This window comes from Bemisia tabaci, chromosome 6 (genome assembly GCF_918797505.1).
Source record: "Bemisia tabaci chromosome 6, PGI_BMITA_v3".
NCBI lineage: Eukaryota > Metazoa > Arthropoda > Insecta > Hemiptera > Aleyrodidae > Bemisia > Bemisia tabaci.
Window position 1 is genome coordinate 25382899 of NC_092798.1, and position 18525 is coordinate 25401423.

An 18525-nucleotide genomic window follows, 5' to 3' on the forward strand; every position below is an offset into this window, starting at 1 on the left:
ACATTAAGGTTACCCGGGGTGGAAAACTTAGAACAGTTGAAAGAAGCAAACTTAAATATTCGTATCTGCTGTATAAACTTACAAACGAAGTTTTGACTGAAATTACAGAGCACTTCATTATCACAAAGAACCAGACTCATGAATCATCTTGAGATATTTATCATACAATTTTCATATTGATGTTTCAGTAAACTTTTCAGACCAATGTTGAAATCAGTGGTTGGAGAATTTTGATTACATAAAAATATATTTTACCCAAAAAAAAGGCTTCAGTGCTTTGGTTTAAGTTCTTTCCTACGAAATGTCTTAGTTTTGGTAAATACTTTGTACAAACATACAATTAAATTATATAAATATAATATGCTAGTTCATTAATTCTTTTCTAGGTTTCTTACTTATAAAAGTACCTCAGAAAACAAAGAAAGTTCAAATAGACATTTGGTTTACAGTAACAGTTGTAATACATTACTTACTAAGTATTGATGGCTCTCACAATCAGTTGTGACTAAAATTCGTGATTTGAGGACAATTGTATGAAGTATACCAATTTCTGTCTTTGCAAGAAAAAAAAATTGTGAATCTTAAAATTGCAATGTGGATTTTTTTTCCTGAAAGCGAGGAACGATTGAAAATTGCTAATGCTGGGGTAAGTTTCTTCTACAATTATCTTCTTTCCATGATTTTCTTGTTAGTTACTTGATTGCACAATCGACTATCTTCCCACTCTCTAAAGTTGGAAGAAATGAGGAAAAAGCCCACCATGCGATAAAAAAGGTGTAAACCGTGAGAATCAATTATCAAACATCATTCAATAATGAAATCAATACTAGCTTAGCACGCCAGTCCAGCCGACGCTAGATAACTTCTTTAACAGCATGCCAACATGAAAGACATTATTTTAACATGGGTAAAAGTAACAATAGAGTATTTAACAAAATATTTAAAAGCTTAATAAATTATAATTGTGAACCTTGGCTGCAACAGCAACAATTTGCCCACATTTTCACACCATGGATGCTCAATGAAAACTGAATTGAGCTACGAACACTTAACGAGAGACAAATAGTTCACAGCACTGGACATTTAATTATAATTGACACATTTCAAACTATGTTTAGGGCACAGGCAAGAAGAGAAAGGTGAGATTCAATGCTCTAGTAATTATTGCTCGATGAGTTTCATTTGGAGTTCAAGGTTTGAATGTTCCTTCGTCCTGACGGAGTTCGCATGCGGCTCAAAAATGAGGATGGATTACTATTCCAGTATGCTGTGCGTTGCTCAACATTTTCACGCTGTCTTGATTGCATCTGAAATACAAAGAATAAAAATACTTTAACACAAAATACTGGTTACCATTATCCAAATAGCGATGTAATCATAACATTCAAAGTTTGTTTCGGTGCCTCGTGTTTGTTTTATAATGTTTTTCAAAGTCAAAACTATACATCCTCTGAGGAATTAATTGATAAATTCTGAAAGATATGAAGAATTCTCAAGTAAAGCGCTAAAGTTGTTGTTGTTGTTTGTTTCTTTTTTGTTGATGAAAATCCTTTGAAATTCATTTGCCCTTGTAAAATGAAAAAAGAAAATATTGTTCCGAGCACAGTGTGGATACGATGACCGTACTAAATTTTCCATTTTTTCTTCATTTTTTTCTCTTTTTTTTTCTTGGTCCACTAAAATGATGAAAATGGCTGACTCCAGAAAACTCAAAATAAAATTTTAATAAATGCAGGTCCAGAGTCTTACAATGCAAGATTAGTTTGCATAAAATGTGTCATCCGATGCTATCAAATTTCATGAATTTTCTGAGAGCATTCGTGACACAGGAGAGTTCTTTTCAGACTTTTTTTGTTGAAGCCAATAAATAACAGAAGTTTAAAAAAATTTGCTCATTTGGCATACAAAATTTATCAACTTCTTTTGAAAAGTCAGAGTCAACCTCAAAAAAGTATTTTTTGGGGTAAAGTCAGAGTCTTCCTGGAGCAAAACAAAGAAAATTGACAATTTGAAAGGGGAAAAGGGGGGGAGTAGTTTTTAGATGAAAGGTAATATCACCAGAGCAGATTCCTGTATGCAACTACAGTGTGTTAATATGCAAATACGGTATACCGGAGTTATTGTAAGAGTAGGGTAAGTAAGTAATATATAGAAACAGCAGAGGAAAATTATGAAAAATAGTTTGCGGTTTCCAGAGGCAAATTTTCAAAAAATCTGATTAAAATGATTCAAAATGAACACACCATTGATTATCTGTTCTTTCTTTTTGATGTTAAATTGTCTCTGATTGTGAGTCAAAAATGCTGGGAGGTTAAATGCAAAAGAAAATAAGTAATTGATAGGAATGATGCGAAAGATGCGTAAAGATGATTTCTGAAAAGTGCGATTGTCTTCCTGAAGAGGGCTACTGGCTACTCCTAGTCTCAATGTTCTTATTTCAATCATAATTTTATTACATGAAGGGGTAGCACTTAAGTTGCACTATGAGCGATGTCAAGGTAAGCGACGCACAAGATGCATCATCAAGTCTACAAGCCTGGCACTGTCATTTGCGGTGTTTCCAACACTTTAGCAGCCCAAGTTCCAACTAAATTCTGCTTTACCACACCCTCCATCGAGCTGTTTACATCCCTTGGAACCGTTGAATTCTTTGGGGGTGACTTGTGTTTCTCTTTTACTTAAAGGAACAGAGGGTTTGATTAAATCTTTGATTTGAAAAAACAGAGGAAAGGGAATTCGGAGAATTTGCTTGAGCGGATGGACCATTTAAGAATCACCCAGCTAGCGATATAAATTTCTTTCCAGGAGAAAGGAAGAAACTTTTGCCAATTTAATATCTTGCCATCTCGTGGACATGACACTTTTTTCCAGGAGAGTAGAAAATGCCTCATCTGACGATTCATACCTTAAGATAAACTGTACTTATAAAAAAAATATTACCATGTGATGATATGCTGTTGACATCAAATTCATTTCACTTTCCATGCGAAGAATTTTTTTCTGCAAAAATAGAAAATTAAAATTAATAATATAAAAATTTTTCATTTTTTATAAAAAAAGGGGGAATTCCCCAATGATGCTCAACTTTTGTAGATGACAGATCCTCCGGGATCGAGCTGGGTGCCTTGCAACCCCCTCAAAATAAAAAGTCTAATCATCTCTCAGATAAAGAGGAAGGAAGCTGGAAATGAGGGTCAAATGATGTTTTATGGACTGAAAATATGGTTTTTTTTGGGGCACTGAATTCAATTTGAATTTTTTTGACAGGTATGCTGTAAGAATTTGCCGCCATGCACAAAAAATAGCATAGGAAGGCATATTTTACTGAGAGGCTTTACATGGACGATGAACTAAACAAAAGTTTAATTATTTATGAAAAAAAGCATGTTGAATTTCAGGTTACAAAAATAAACCGACAGAAAATATCCACGTTATTCTGAACAAAAAAAGTAGAATTTGAAATTCTGCATTCTCCAGAAGAAAAAATCAAGCATTTATTAAGAAATTTTTGAGCACAATTCAAAACCTTTTTCCGTAAATCTTAGCTCAACAGGCAGTTTTATCTCAGTATCATGATTTTGAACCTTAGAACTTTATCTATTTTTTTACTTCAACTTCCTTCTATTAGAATTAACTCTGTACATACAATGAGCATTTATCACTGACAAGTAGGGAGGGGTAAAATTCAATCACTTTCTAGGCTTTGAAAGAAAATTCAAAATCAAGCATTTTTCAATTACTTTTCAAAGTCACAAAAACCATGAGATTACATATATTGATTATTAACCCAAGAATTTTTATGGAAATATGCTGAAAAAAGTCTCATTTGATTGCTTCATTGAGAGCATTAGAGGACAGCATGATGATCTTTCCTTCATTTTTGTTTTCTGGTGAGTTTATGATTTTCACTACCTCAAGAGCCAGGGTAGGGCCGAATTTCTGGAAAAATAAGCTTTTACAATTATCAATATGGAAAAGGTGTGAGTGCGACCCATCTTAACTATTCTCATTCAGATGAAAGAGAGCCTTGTTCAGAAATTAGTTAAAATTCAAATAATTAAATTTGTCAGCGTTCAAAGACCCAGAAAATCAAAGTCCGTAAAACTTACATCTCTTTCTTCCAGTAGCCTCTCACTCTCAGTTAATTTGTTTCGGATTTCATTTAATTCTATGCTTGATAGAGGCCTGGGATCCAAACTTTTCATGACAGTTTTCGCTTTCTCTGTATATTTCTTGTATTTCTCTCCAAGTTCATTAAGCTCTACATCTTTTTGTGAAAGTGCTTCTTGAAGCTGGAAAATGATTTGTTCTGTAACAAATGAAAATGAAACACATAGAATCTCAAATAATCTAATAAATCTTGTAAATAAATAAGAGAGTAATTTGATAAAACTCATGGAACGGAAGAAATTTAAAACCGATAATAAATCTGCTTTTGCAGCTGCTCTTCTTGGAGTTTTAGGCTCTTAAAATCATTTATATAAACTTGTAACTATAAACAAAATCTTAACTGAATTACACAGCTGTGACTAAATCCATTTTGTTATTGATATATTTCTCATTTTTTATACCAAAAAAAGGGTAACGGATGAAACATAAATAGTATTTGTCCTTAAAAACTCATTTGGACAGTTTTTTTTTTTTTACAAAAATATTCATGATCATCTATTGATGGTCAAAGGTTGAAATCTTTAGAATCATTTCTGAAAAAAAAGAGAGAAAAAAAATGAATGCTTAAAAGCAATTCCTCAGCTCTGTTGATGATTCTGATGGAAAAAAATAAAAAAATTCTAGGACTTATTGTATCTTCAAAGGGATAATTGAAGTTTGTTTTGAGGAAAATTACTCAATACTCACCCTTTTGATGGCTGCTTTTGGGAAGGCAGATCTCCTGTACATTTCATACCTATCCAATTGCTCTTCCGTAAAGTTTGAAACAAGGACTCTGAAATGAAAACAGTTAGGCTTAAAAATGATCATGAGATACACAAATCCACTTAAGGTGATTCAATGGACGCCAGATTTTGTGTCAGAACGGCATGCGATATATCGCATCAATTGGTTCCATTTTTTCAGCTTCTCGTCATTTTTCTCCAATTTTGAGATCGCAATTCTATTGTCAGGAGACTAAAGCACTCACTTACCAATTTTAAGGAACAAATTCAATGTAATAAAGGCGTGGTTTTTTATGAAAGAAAATATCGCATTCGAGTGCAGTTTCGATATCAGTATCGAATGCGATATTTTCTCTCTAAAAAAACCACGCCTTTATTACGTTGAATTTCTTCCTTAAAATTGGTAAGTGAGTGCTTTAGTCTCCTGACAATAGAATTGCGATCTCAAAATTGGAGAAAAATGACGAGAAGCTGAAAAAATGGAACCAATTGATGCGATATATCGCATGCCGTTCTGACACAAAACATGGCGTCCATCAAATCACCTTAAATATTTTACGTAGATAAGTGGCTAGCCTTCAATTCCTGGGGTAGAGTTGCGGTATTACAGGGAGATAGAATTAAAAATGGTCTCATTAGTGAGATGCTAAATATGTGGATAAAAAGTTGGACTGCCTATTCAATTGCACTTGACAGCTTTCATTTTTGGCCGTTCTGATGAATCTTACAGAATTGTGACCCTTCATTGCCATATCTTCCAAACGTTTTGTGAATTTTAGGATTCCTTTAGAAAATAAATGTAAGACCTCCAGCTTCTCAGAAGTTAATGTATTTTTTTCCCTTCTCTTAAAAAAGACTCCCAAAAGACAGTTGACAGGTTTTAAAATATAGTGGTTTAATACGACAACAAAATGTACATGGTGTGATCGACTTATTCCAGGCTGTCCCGAGAAAAAATTAGAGAACAGGCAAATCCTCCCATCCCCTCATTTTACTTACAACTTCCTGGGATGAAAACATTTGGCTGAATATTCCAGTGGCTATTATCATTAGGTTCAATCGTCATGAGACTAATGGAAGCATAATAAAAAAAAAGTATGATAAGCAACATTTAAAGTAATGCCACTGTGTTAACTTACTGCATTTTCTCTCTTTCTTCTTCTTCAAGCTCTTTTTTGCTTTTGTGCTCTCCTCTTTTCAAAGGTTTAGAAGAACTAGGAGCGTTTAAAATATCTGTCATGTGGGAGTCAAGCGTTGGTGGGTAGTTTTTGTCACTGTTTAAACAGTCTAACTCTCCAAAGTCCAGTTCAACTTCTTCTGACTTTTCATCTTTAACTTGATTATCTGCAAAATCTTCAATGTCGATTGAGTTCGATTCTTCTGAGTGCATTGATTCTTCATGCTTCATGAACATGGAACTCTCTAGTGGATCCATGTCAACTTATTGTATTGCCGATGTCGACGGATACTCTGACGAAGAAAACCGAACAAGTGTACAACAGAACTGGAAATGGATTAACGATGATTGAAATCACAAAACACATGTATTGAAGTCAACTACACTTGATAATTTTTCAACAAACTTCTTGGGATTAAAATCAAGAATTCTACAATGGACTATTCACACTACTTTTGTTTTTCTGGCTGCAGTAGATTAGGATTTTGATTTGTTGTGTTGTTTTTTTGCAATTTTAGGTTATGTTCGTCCTTAAAAAAAATGGTCGGTGACGTAACAAGATGGAGGACGGCATCGCCGCGTCCCACCCCTCCCCCCTCCAGCATCCCGCCAAAGCCTCGAACTCTTCGTCAACACAAGAGATTTATTCTTTGTTCCGCCGCCGAATTTTTGGAAACTCTTCTTCGCGTTTCAGGAGCAAATAACGCAGCCGACTCTCACGACCAATTTCTGATTGTAAGTACCTAATTTTTCCTTCGTTGGAACCTCTTAATTCCATCTAACTTTTCCGTATCTCGCGCACGTTATGCGACGATCATCCCCTCGACCTGGCTCCTGGCTCCCATCCTTGATCATGATCCGTCTGCTCTTCACCAAAGGCCTTTTTCGTCGGCTCTTAAACTTGTAAACTTCTCCTTTAATATTCAATGCATCATCAGGCTGAATGCTCAGCGTAGTTTGGGATAGCCGTTAGCTTCGTTCACGTCAGCACTTTCGATGCGCACCTCTCAATGTGAACAACGGAACATGGATTTATTAGGCATTGATGTAAGACAATACCCACAAACTCTGACTTCTCATCCACACTTATTTGACTCTTCATAGAGCGCACTCATATGAACGCCATTTTGAAGCGAATCTTACCGTTTATGTAAATACATGTAAGAGGGCGGTTCAGGACGGGGAATTCTCCTCTATTCCCATTTTTATCAGGGTCTAACGTTCTTACACCATTCTGATGAGGATTTCAAGATACTACTGGCCTCTCAATACGAATTGTTTTGAACAGGTTTTCAGTCAACCGCATGTTGTGACAGTGTTCACATGGAGGTTCGTAACGTGCATGTCTTTAGTTTGTATTGCAAGAAAAATGCTCTATCCATTTTTCAATAACTGTCAAAAGGTAGCCATTTATAATCCACAACCTGCACTGTTGGCATTCAGATCTGACAGCGTTGCTCTATTTACCCTAGTTAGAGCGGAAGCATCGTATGTTGAGACAAATATCAATCTCTAAATACCTCTGAACCAGCATCCCTCAACAGATTAATACATGCAGTCAGATTGCACCACTGATGAGTGGTGACCTAAGCAATACTTGACTTTTGTCTCAACATACGATGCCTCCGCTTCTTTTCATCGCATTCACATCGTAACGACAAGGTACTCTCTACTACAGGAATGGACAAATGGGGTGCTGAAGTGGCAGCGCTAAGAATATAGGCCATCAAGTGACATCGCAAGTTGTGCCGCCTTTGCTGCGCAGTTCAAAATGAGGTTCCAGTAGATCTGGTCGCTTCAATAAGTTATCAGATGAACATACAAAATTGATAAAACTCAAAATTACGAAAAACTTAACTGAGAATAAGTAAAAATAACACGATATTGACGAGACCCACTCTCAGAACAGAAAGGAAACAAGTTGTCAATATGGTGTCGCAGTTGTACCATTGGGTGCTGTCAAATCTACGCGTTACGACTACTTTCTAAAATTCCGTTTGTCCACGTCCATACCTGTAGTAGAGTGTACCTTGCCTAACCGGAGTGCTCTTGCTGAATACTCCTCTCTAGTTCCGTGTTTACATCTTCCTTCAGTTGTTTATTTTTACTCTTACTCCTAATTACCCAGTATGAAAGTATCATCTGTGGTTGGAACAAGTAATCTGGGCTTTGCTTTTATGATAACTATCATACCTTGAGTAAGAGAACTTTTCTTTTGACTATTTTCAGAATTTCATTCTCTCTGGTCTGGCCATGTAGCATTTTTCTTTGGTTCACTGTTTTTATGATTTACCAGCCATTCCATGTTATGCTCCTTGTAGTTAGAAAATTTCTGCTTTCACCCACTGCGGTAAGTGGTTCCCCAAGAAGTGACAAGATATCATCTGAACATGGCGATGGTCAAGTGAAAGGAATAGGCATTCATTAGCAGTTTTTTAATAGACCTACTTCCATTTTACTTTTTTGGAACTGAAGAGATGCCTTGTTCGCTTGACACTTTAGTTCAATATACTTTAACTAGTGTAAAGGAATCAGTACAAGTCCAAGAAACTACTTATTTCAGTTCAATTTTGCAAAACGTCTGCAAGATTACATAACAGGATCCATATCTCTAAGGTTACTTTTGTATCTAAGGTTTTTTTATTATTATTATTATTATTATTATTATTATTACTACTACTACTACTACAAGAAAAACTGAGTTTGCTGGACTCATTACTTGAGCAAGTAACCAACTGAATTCCATTAAGATTTTTCATCCTTTATTCTTGCCCTCAAGGGAGTGTCTGAGCTTTTATTGCTATGCTTGCTTCAGCTGTCCTCATACTCAAAGAGGGCTTTTCTAATCGTAAAGTGAATGTAGGTCAGGAAAGAGAGTTTGTGAAGAGTTATTATGAATCAGTTTAGTGGAATAGATAATCCAGCCCAGCCATATACTGATTTATTTATTATTATTTTGTTTTAGGCTCAGATACTCCATCCAAACTCTATCATGGCTTCAACAAAGCGAAAGATTGGAGAAAAGAATGGGCTTGAGAACGACTCTAAAAAGTCGAAACTGGAATTTGATTATGCTGAAAAACTGATTGCCCTAGAAAATGAGCTTGTGGAAAAGATACTCACCTCTGGGACAGATTTTAAGCATGATAAAAATGTCGCTTACACCTACAACCCATTAGATTACGCCGCTGAGTTGCACGCTCAATATGTTCAGAGGTTTTGCCAAGGCCCGAAGAAGATTCTGTTTTTGGGAATGAATCCTGGGCCCCATGGCATGACCCAAACTGGGGTAAGCCGAAAACCTCTATTTTTGTTCTTTTCCTCACGACTTTTTCCGTACAAGACAGATGACACAAGGAGTTAGATCATATGGGTGGGCACTGCTGCTTAAGTGCTGAAAAGCTGCGTGTCATTACCCTGACTTGAGTACTATGACAATCGATCAGATGCCTCTCTAAAGCTGTAGTTTCACATTCAGTATGAATTATTTGTAAATATTTATGCGCCAAATTTTCATCAAGCACTTGATATTCAAAGGATCCGAGAAAAATGTGGCTTCTGATTTTCACCTATCCCTTTAGTCAGAAGTAAACGCTACAATAGATCCCTCTTCATTGTACCTTCCCTGACAGTATAATCAGATATTAGGTCAAAATGCACATGGTCAGATGACATTTTTCCTTGTACTATCTTACAAGTCGTAGTAATTTCATGCATCCAGCCGAATGAAAATTTTTGTGCCTTTAGACTAATTACTAACATGTTTCATTGTTTTTTAAGGTTCCATTCGGAGAAATTCCTGCTGTAAGAGATTTTCTTGGTATCCGCGGACCTGTGCAGCAACCAAAAAGGTCGCACCCAAAGCTCCCGGTTACTGGACTCAACTGCTCCAGAAGCGAACCAAGCGGAAAGCGATTTTGGGGTCTAGCTAAGGAGTTAAGTGGCGGAGATCCAGATGTATTCTTCAAAAATGCCATTGTTTACAACTACTTTCCATTGAGTTTCATCACATCTGCAGGCAGAAATATTACACCAGTTGAATTGAATGTAAGTTGTGAAATTCCCTTCGTCTCAAATGAGCTATTTTCATATTCATGGTTTCATTTTCTAACATTCAAAATTCTTTTTTACTTTAAAATTTCGCATTTACAAGGGAACAAAAACGCATGAAGTTCCCAGCCCCCCCCCCCCCCCCCTCTCAATTCAAATAGCAGTTATATCCAGGAATTGTGAGCAGGAAACCTCAAGGGCACTAGCAATCTCAAGTCAGAGAGTCTATATGTGGAGGCCTTCTCTGCAGGAGTACGAGATCAGGTCTACTAATGGTCCTGCTTCAATGAGACTTTTTTTTTTATCTCAAGGCAGGTAAAGCTTCACTGAATAGAATCAAAGCCTGGTCTGAACCGCAACATTCTCTCATGCATTAAGGATACCTTGAAGTCAGGATCTGGTTGCATTAAGGTAATTAATAATTCTCAGGAATAGCCCAGGTAGGCCCAGAGATGACTTATAATGTGATGAGCCAAGGAGATAAATGCAGTTTCTGGAAAACAAGATTTTCTGGGAAGACTGAAATCGGTAATCTGCGGCTGTAGTTGAAGCCCATTGTGAGTGTATTTACCTCCATCAGCAGGCACCTGGGAGTCTGAGTCCTCATGCAGGCATCCTGTGTTTGTCGACAAAGGACCTCAATCCTGATGGCTTTATAGTAGCAATGAATACTGGCATAAGGCCTTAAGACCGTCGTTTTCTAAAGTTGATAGTTGGTCAACCGTCCAGTTGGTTTAAAAAACATAGATACCAAGGTATTTACCAAGTTTCGATCTGAGTTTGAATCTCTCATCTTTCAGCTTCTATTTTTATATCTTCAAGGATGCCAATGCTGAAAGTTCCTAGCCTTCCCATTTTAACAATTCCTCTTCACTCTAAACTGTCAATGTGATGACTTTTCTCTCTACTTTAATTACTCTCTCTTGAATTGCCACATTTTAAAAGAAAATTTTGATTCTCATGCCCATGTAAGCGGACTTTTCCATTATTCACAGCCTTCCTATTTCTGAACGAGTTCTCAAGGCTTGGAAGGCTTGCACTCTGCACGCCTTATGTTTATCAAGTACACCTATCTTAATTGACAGATTTTCGTTTTTATGCCAACAGAAAGGGGCACAGGCACTGATTGATAAAGTAGGAGATGAAATTTTATCAAAAGTTCTAAAGTTGTTTGAAGTGGATACTATCGTCGCCATCGGTGCCTTTGCTAAGAAAAGGTCAGACGCTGCCATCAAACAATTCAAGGTTCCCAACGTCAAGGTAATAACACCTAAATATTTTTAATGCCATGTCGTTATCTTTTCAGGCTTTGCTGTGTGTTCCACTCTTTAATTCAATACATTTAATCTACCACCTAAAGAATCGAAAATACTTTTTTTGAGGGTGTATCTATCTCAGGCAGAGGACTGGTCGTAAGACCTAAAATTTATTGGCGCCAGGAAGATCCTTTTCTTCACCCTCAGGCGATGTTGTTCAGGGCAGGGTATTATTACACAAGTTCTGTAATTACAGACTCGTTGAGATAGGTTTAAGCCTAGCTGATGGATATGGGCCAGTGTAAATCTTCGCTCAGAACTAGTTTTCTTGGTTTCAAAGTAATGTTCTGTTAAGCCTTGATTCAAATTTATGATGTTTTAAATGGTTGGTACCAGAGAAACACAATTTTGCTCAGGATGTCTATAAATATCCTATCAAATCTCATTGTCATATTACCACAGAGTTTTCTGGCAGTCTGAAAAATGAAGCGATTTGTTGGTGAAGTCTGGGAATTTCGCAAGTAGTGTTTGGCATAAATAAAACTAATTATAAGGGAATAAATCTATGTTGAAGTTTGATTTGAATATCAGGAATGTTAAGGGATTCGAAAATTTTGAAATGAGGGAAACGCAAAAATAGTCAGGAACTAGGAAGCGGAAGAAATTATTGAAGTCTTATATAGGGATGGAATATAGCGCCCCAATAATCTTTAGCTAAGATCTCTGCAATATCTGCTCATCACAGAGAACTAACAGACAGAGTGAGTAGCGACAATTAAACGATTTCTAACATTCCGAGCAATACTGTAACGATAATCTTAATTTCTCCACAATAAAGGAAAAACCACTTTGCCTTCTAAATTTCTAACATGCTGACAACGATGACTCCTAAAGATACTGACCAGATTCAAACACTGATCTGCTCGATTTTATTGTCAAGCTTTGTTTACTGTGCTCATCAACTGAAAACAAGATGAAACCTTCTCAACTGAAGTAATGCAATTCTGAGACAACTGGAAAAAGGTTTCAAACCAGCATTGTAAAACTGAATGTCATGCTGTTATGAAGTCACGCAAAAAATATACTGCGTTATGGAATCAGAACCTTTCAGAAGTACCCCAAAAACCCCCAGCGAACATGATAGCTGCCAACTTATTCAACTTTTCAAAAAACTTTTGCATATAAGCTGGTACAGTTGCTCAATAATAATGCTGCTATTATCTTCATGAAAGATACAAAGAAGTCAGACCTCATGCCTCAGCGCTTGCCTTTATGGTGTCCATTTGCTCGTACAATATTGCCGAAAAAATGCACATGTATGTCTGCATTACAATAACACTCACCTTGTACCTAGTTAAAAAAATTTTAATCCCTGAAACTGTAAATCCCTCAACCTTTTGAATTGACCGACAATCTTTTCTGCGAATTCTCTTACTAAACATCAAATGAAGTGACATTAGGCTGAAAAATGAGCATTTATGTTTGACCAATTGCATATTCACCATACTAAATTCCAGAAATTGAGAAAAATTGCGAAGCTTGTTCTTTAATTTGTTCCGAATAACTCAAGACCTTAAAATAACAGCGATTTTTGCTGGCTTGCTGAAACTTCCCACAAAGAAGTTTCTCTAAAGAGGATCTATCAAGTAGCAGGAATTTCTGATAAATATGTAACATTTTGTGACCAATAAAAACGAAGTCTTCAACTTAAAATTCGGTTAAATTTTTTAATTTTTACAATGCTGAAAATTTCGGATACATGCAAGTGTATCCACATCCTGGATTAAATGATTTTCATAATCTTAAATAATCATTGGTTTCATATCCTCATTATTCTCGCACAACTAAAGTTTATGAATGAAACTTTAAAGCGTCTTGTTAGAGTTCTCCTTGTTTTTTTGTAATGCATCTTCTTAAATTTTATTGTAAAATTTAAGGTGTCTCTGTAGTTTCTTTTAACCCTCTCATTCTATTCCCTGGAAACATCAGCTGTCAGGGAGTACAAATTTCGTTGATTCAATCATGATTGCCATGTCTTGACAGCCAAATTTTATTTCAGAATGTCTATGAAATCCTTTTCTACCATGGACAATGAATTCGATGATGAAGTCGAAGAGGATTTGTTGGAGCCAAAATATGGAGACTTCGAGGAGAGTGATGAAGCAACAGAGGATGCCTCAGAAACGGATTTTGGCCAAAGCTCTGAGTACAAAGAGATTAAGGAAGAAGTCTATAAAGAACAGTTTCAAAACTTGAAAAACCAATTGGAGCTCCTAAAAGAAGGAGCCCACCCCAAGTATAATGAAGAATTAAAAATTCTTGAGAAAGACTATGATGAAAGGCTAAGGCTCAATCAAATCTGGAAGGAGTATCTTCTAGAATGCGTAGAACGAGATTATATCAAAGAGAAAAAACTTGTAGCCAAAGAACTAAAAGACAAGAAAATTGAATTGAAAGAGTCGCTCATCTCTGAGCTCGAAGAGAAACGCAAAGTCATTGAAGCCGAACGCTATTCGTTAGAGTTGACAGTAGACCCAACAGAAACCAAGCCAACAATGACACGCAAATTGCGCAGGCGCCCTCACGATCCAATCCCTGTGCTGGACAAACGCTCAAAAATTCCACAAGTTCAGATCAACTATAGTTTGGCGGAGAAAGAAGTGGAGTCAGACCTGAAAACCATCTTGAGTGGAATGAACCCTGAGGCAAGTGAGGGTCACCAGTTGACACCACGAGTAGAAGATGGGAAACTAATGTTTGAACGAAAGTGGTTTCACCGAGGTCAACCCGTCTTTGTCGAGGGCAGGAACATGGTTAAATTTTCAGCGGTCATCACTGCAATCGGGCCTGATTACGTTTGGGTCAAGAAAGTCTCTGACAGTACAAAAGTACGAATCAGCTTGTCTCAACTTATTCGAGGGAAGGCATCCATCAAGCGTAGAGCAGCCTAATCATTTTGTTTTTAATCTGAAGGTGAGTTATTCCTTTCCACTGTACTGCTCCACAAAAACGCATTTTCACGAATCCTTGAGTTCTTAAACTTTCCTTGAGTTTGTTGTATGGAGTTGTAGCTCTCTGTTAATTTTATCCATTCTCTCTTATTTTGGTTTTTTTTTTTTCTCTCTTTTCTTCCAAAATATTACCCAGCAGGAATATTTTAGGCAGCTTTCTAGTTATTCACCCTTTTCTTACAGAATTTTTTTCTTTAGACCAATCTTTTGCAAGTTTATTGTTGTGACATTTTTGCTAACGCCTCTCCTTCGAACACTGATACTAAAAACTAGAGTGAATTTTCTCGTTTTTCATTTTGGCTTAGCAAAAGATATTTCCTAATTAAGTCAACGAAGTAAACCCCTGTTAAATTGCCTCTCTCTAATATTAAGACTGGTACATCCACCGAATCGGCACCTAATTAATACAACGATTGCAGTCAAATCTAACTAACCGAACGGAGCTACTCTGTTCTGACCTATCTAACCTGTGCTAACAGCTGAAAATGAAGATGCACTTCCAATCGGTTGGAAGTATTGCAGCAAAAGCAGAATAACTTTAAAATGTAAATAGAAGCAGGAACTATCACCCGAGTTTCCCTTATATTTTATATCTAAAATATTTTTCACCTAGATTTTTCCGATTTCACAGTATTTTCAATAATCCACACCTGTAACTGACAATAATTTTTTAGCTAAAACTAAAATTTGATCTGAAACAACTTTTATCCGGTTTTTATTTTCACATGCTCTGTAAATTTCTAATTATTCTGTCATTTTTCAATTCAGTTTGAGCCTGAGTAAGATATACGACTATTAGATACGAATTTTGAACAGACATGTGAAAATTCTCGAAATAAGGCTACTTCTTGGGCCTCGGCATAGTATTTCAACCCATAAATGTAACGGTCACCGTAGAACTATTTTGGATGCACTTTTTACCCATACCGTTTAGGAGCTTCTTGCTTCAATGTTTTCTTCAAATGGAGTTTTTTTACTGCTTTTGGTTTACTCTATCTGTTTCATGTATAATATACTTTTAATAATATATGTCAACCAAGCGCTTTTACACTTGAGCTGACTACACTTATTTAAATACCTTGATAATCTTTTGAAGGTACAAATTGCCACTAACTCCTATTTGTATTTATTATTATTATTATCATCTCTTGCTCTGTGGTGCCTTCTACCCCTGCGTTTCTGTGCCAGCAAGTTTAGAAAACATTAAGAAAAACTAGTCGAAGTCCTCAAAGTAGTCGGTTAGCCATCTGTTGGAAATTATTTTACCGACAGTCTTCAAACATCTTTCCCCACCCCTCTTCAATAAATCTTCTCAAAATCTGCCTCAACTCTTTAACAGAACGCTTTAAAGTTTCTTTCATCAATTATTATCCTTCTTCGTACTTTCTGAGTAACCAAATGATTAAAAATGAGAGCACATTCTAAGATATGTTACATTTATCACTTGGGGTTTTATTTTTTTCCTCTTCGACCATCATGAAAATTCATGTATAGAATTCAGATTGTTGCAAACAAATATTTGTGGATTGTTCATTGCGTTGATTTGATAATTTGTACCTTGTAATATTATTTTGCACTTTTTCCATAAAAGATTTGCCATTTTTTTATGTTTTCGGTCAAAGTGTTGGTGATTGTCCATGGGACATTAGGACAAGGGGTGAAAGTGTATTACAAATGACAACTTTTTATACCGAACCAGACAAATCTTTTAGTATTTTTTCAATTAAAACTACTTTTTTTAAACTATTAACAGGATTGCCACTGTCAGGAAAAGTGATTTAAGTGCTGGGGGAAAATAATAAAATCACCTTTATTTGCTTTTTAGAATGTGTTTGACGTTTCTATCAGCAATTGTTGGATGTTCAGGTTTAGGAGCAGCGATTTACAACCATCCTGCATTTTGTCAAATGTCAAGAAATTTCATTTTCTAAATTCTGTGGCAACCCTGTAATAACTTCATAGCATCACAATTCCTGTTTCGGTTTATTTTATTGAAGCCAGAACGTCTGTGCGTTCCCAAGGAATGATACCAATATCTCTTGCTGGAGATTTTAAGGTCTCTTTTTGCACAGTCAATCATTCCAAACGGTTTTTAGTGGTAACGTTGCTTTTTTTAAATTTTGGTTTTTATTTAAATTTAATCCGCACGAAAGGAAAGATTTACTATCAAGGAAATCAAAGAGGCTACCATTTTATATAGCAGTAACTTTCACTGTAAAAATCCCCATCCTAGATTGAATCAGCGAAAATGAAAAAATGAAGATGTGCAAGAGATACAAAAAACTGCGCAGAAGGTGAAGAAGTTGGTCCAAGAAAAAGTTTTTGGTGCCAAAAGACAACTACAGTGGGACTCTTTCAAGGCTCAAGTTGACATAGATGTGCTATCTTCAATGGCTATTATGAAAATTAGGCATTTTTTAATTTTTGAATCAGTGTGTTTTCATTCTCGCAGATTTAACTGATATCTCAATCTCAAATAAGTTTTGGATATTGATGTTTTAACTTTGAACAGATCTTGATTTTGATGTCTCGAATCATAACAAGTTCTTGATTACATTTATCGCAAATTTCAAGCTAACGCAGCTACTTTTAATGTCTCCAGGTAGTCCAGATCCTGCATCCCAGCCCACGAAGCCCAGCTGCCAATAAGGACTGGAACGGGGCTGTGCGCAAGGTACTTCAACAGCACGATCTTCTCAAGTACCTAGAGTGCTAGAATCCTCACATGTCATCCCGCCGACTTTTCTACGTGTTTTCAAACTCTCTTTTCTATTTTCTATCTGACATTCATGATCTGTGTACCCAATCTATAATGAAGAATTTCAACACTCTCTGTTAATAAAGACAGTCTCAGTCTCAGTCAGTCTTAGACATTTCCATTTTAACTAATTTTGTACTTACATAGTCCGTTGAATTTTTTACCAAGCAACAGAATTCAATGTAGTAATTTATTGTTAACCGACTTTTTTGTGTATTATTGAAGGATTCAATGTGATTTGATGCATTTTGATCGCCTTTTTTCCCTATCTGTTTGTCCTCGTTGAAATTTTTGATGCAGCCTAAAACTTTATGGCCAAGCTATCTTCTTGATAAAATTGTATTTTAAAAAGTTGTAATATGTCAACCAGTACCTTCAATCCAGAACTATGGATGATCCAAGCTCTTGAGCTAGCTCAAACATCCCTAGAAAAATCAGAAGTTCCCGTTGGATGTTTGTTCATATATAACGATGTGGTTATCGCTAGAGGACACAATACTGTCAATAAATTTAAAAATGCCACTCGCCATGCGGAACTGAATTGTATCGACCAAGTTGTAGAGCAGTTTAGCAAAGACGCAACCAATGTTTTTCATGATACCATTGTAGTGGTCACTGTCGAGCCGTGCATTATGTGTGCTGACATTCTGCTAAGTCTGAATGTCAAATGCGTTTATTATGGATGCGCAAATGATAGGTTTGGTGGATCATCAACGGTTTATGATGTTAAGCAACATTATTTGAATCCATGCAATATCGTAGGTGGCGTTTGTGAAGAAAAGGCTCTAGACAAGTTGAGGAATTTTTACAAGGGTGTAAATGTCAACTCACCCATGACCTCACTCAAAAGGAAAAAGATTGCTAAGTTGCAAGCTGAAAATGGTTGATTCGACTACCATATTAAAATCATGGTTTTATTCAGCTTTTGATCAAAACAACATGCAGTGGTAATCACTTCATAACCATGTTGATTGTTTTTGGCTGTTATTAAGATTTTGATGTGGCCATTCCGAATTCTTTGGGATGGGAGAAGATAAGTCATTCTTGTCAACTGTCCTACTACATACTGTTTTTATTTTTCAAGCATCACTGTTACCCGAATGCCTGAACCTCTATTTTTCTATCTTGTTCAAATTGACATTGGTTGGAATTACATCTAAGCTTTTGTTTAATAAATCCATTTTTCATACTTTTCTTTATGCGATTCTCTTCCTTTTTCTGAGATCCTATCGTTTAAAAATGTGTCCAACACTCCACTTTGTTTTCCTAATTCTTTATTTGTCAGAAATTAGAACTCCCTTGCCCCTAAGTCAATTAGGGGTGAAGAAATATACCGGTACGCGCAAAAGAAGCGCTCGATATACCATGTAACGATGTG

The 18525-nt window shown here is 36.2% G+C and overlaps 3 protein-coding genes across 6 annotated transcripts; 2 read left to right on the forward strand and 1 right to left on the reverse strand.

Annotated features, from left to right (window-relative positions):
• Positions 1–4827: 4827 nt before the first annotated feature.
• LOC109042489 (TATA-box binding protein associated factor 11) lies at positions 4828–6546 on the reverse strand. The gene is made up of 2 exons (XM_072301396.1): positions 6035–6546; positions 4828–4945 (listed from the first exon to the last, which is right to left on the reverse strand). Exons 1-2 carry the CDS (start codon positions 6328–6330, stop codon positions 4843–4845), a joined length of 399 nt encoding a protein of 132 aa, XP_072157497.1. The 5' UTR covers positions 6331–6546; the 3' UTR covers positions 4828–4842.
• A 51-nt stretch (positions 6547–6597) lies between these two features.
• LOC109042501 (sin3 histone deacetylase corepressor complex component SDS3) lies at positions 6598–17248 on the forward strand. 4 transcript variants are annotated; one of them, XM_019059284.2, is made up of 6 exons: positions 6669–6807; positions 8302–8422; positions 9038–9361; positions 9853–10119; positions 11230–11382; positions 16992–17248. In XM_019059284.2, the coding sequence occupies exons 2-6, from the start codon at positions 8357–8359 to the stop codon at positions 17103–17105; spliced, it is 924 nt and encodes a 307-aa protein (XP_018914829.2). In that variant the 5' UTR covers positions 6669–6807; positions 8302–8356; the 3' UTR covers positions 17106–17248. The 4 variants fall into 4 exon arrangements, with proteins under 4 accessions (XP_018914833.2, XP_072157495.1, XP_018914829.2 ...); XM_019059288.2 differs by lacking the exon at positions 8302–8422 and having other exon boundaries at positions 6598–6807; XM_072301394.1 differs by lacking the exons at positions 8302–8422; positions 16992–17248 and adding an exon at positions 13438–13707 and having other exon boundaries at positions 6598–6807.
• Positions 17249–17423: 175 nt separating this feature from the next.
• Positions 17424–18341, forward strand: LOC109042502 (tRNA-specific adenosine deaminase 2). Its single transcript, XM_019059289.2, has one exon. The coding sequence runs from the start codon at positions 17507–17509 to the stop codon at positions 18032–18034; it is 528 nt and encodes a 175-aa protein (XP_018914834.2). The 5' UTR covers positions 17424–17506; the 3' UTR covers positions 18035–18341.
• The last annotated feature ends 184 nt before the right edge of the window (positions 18342–18525 follow it).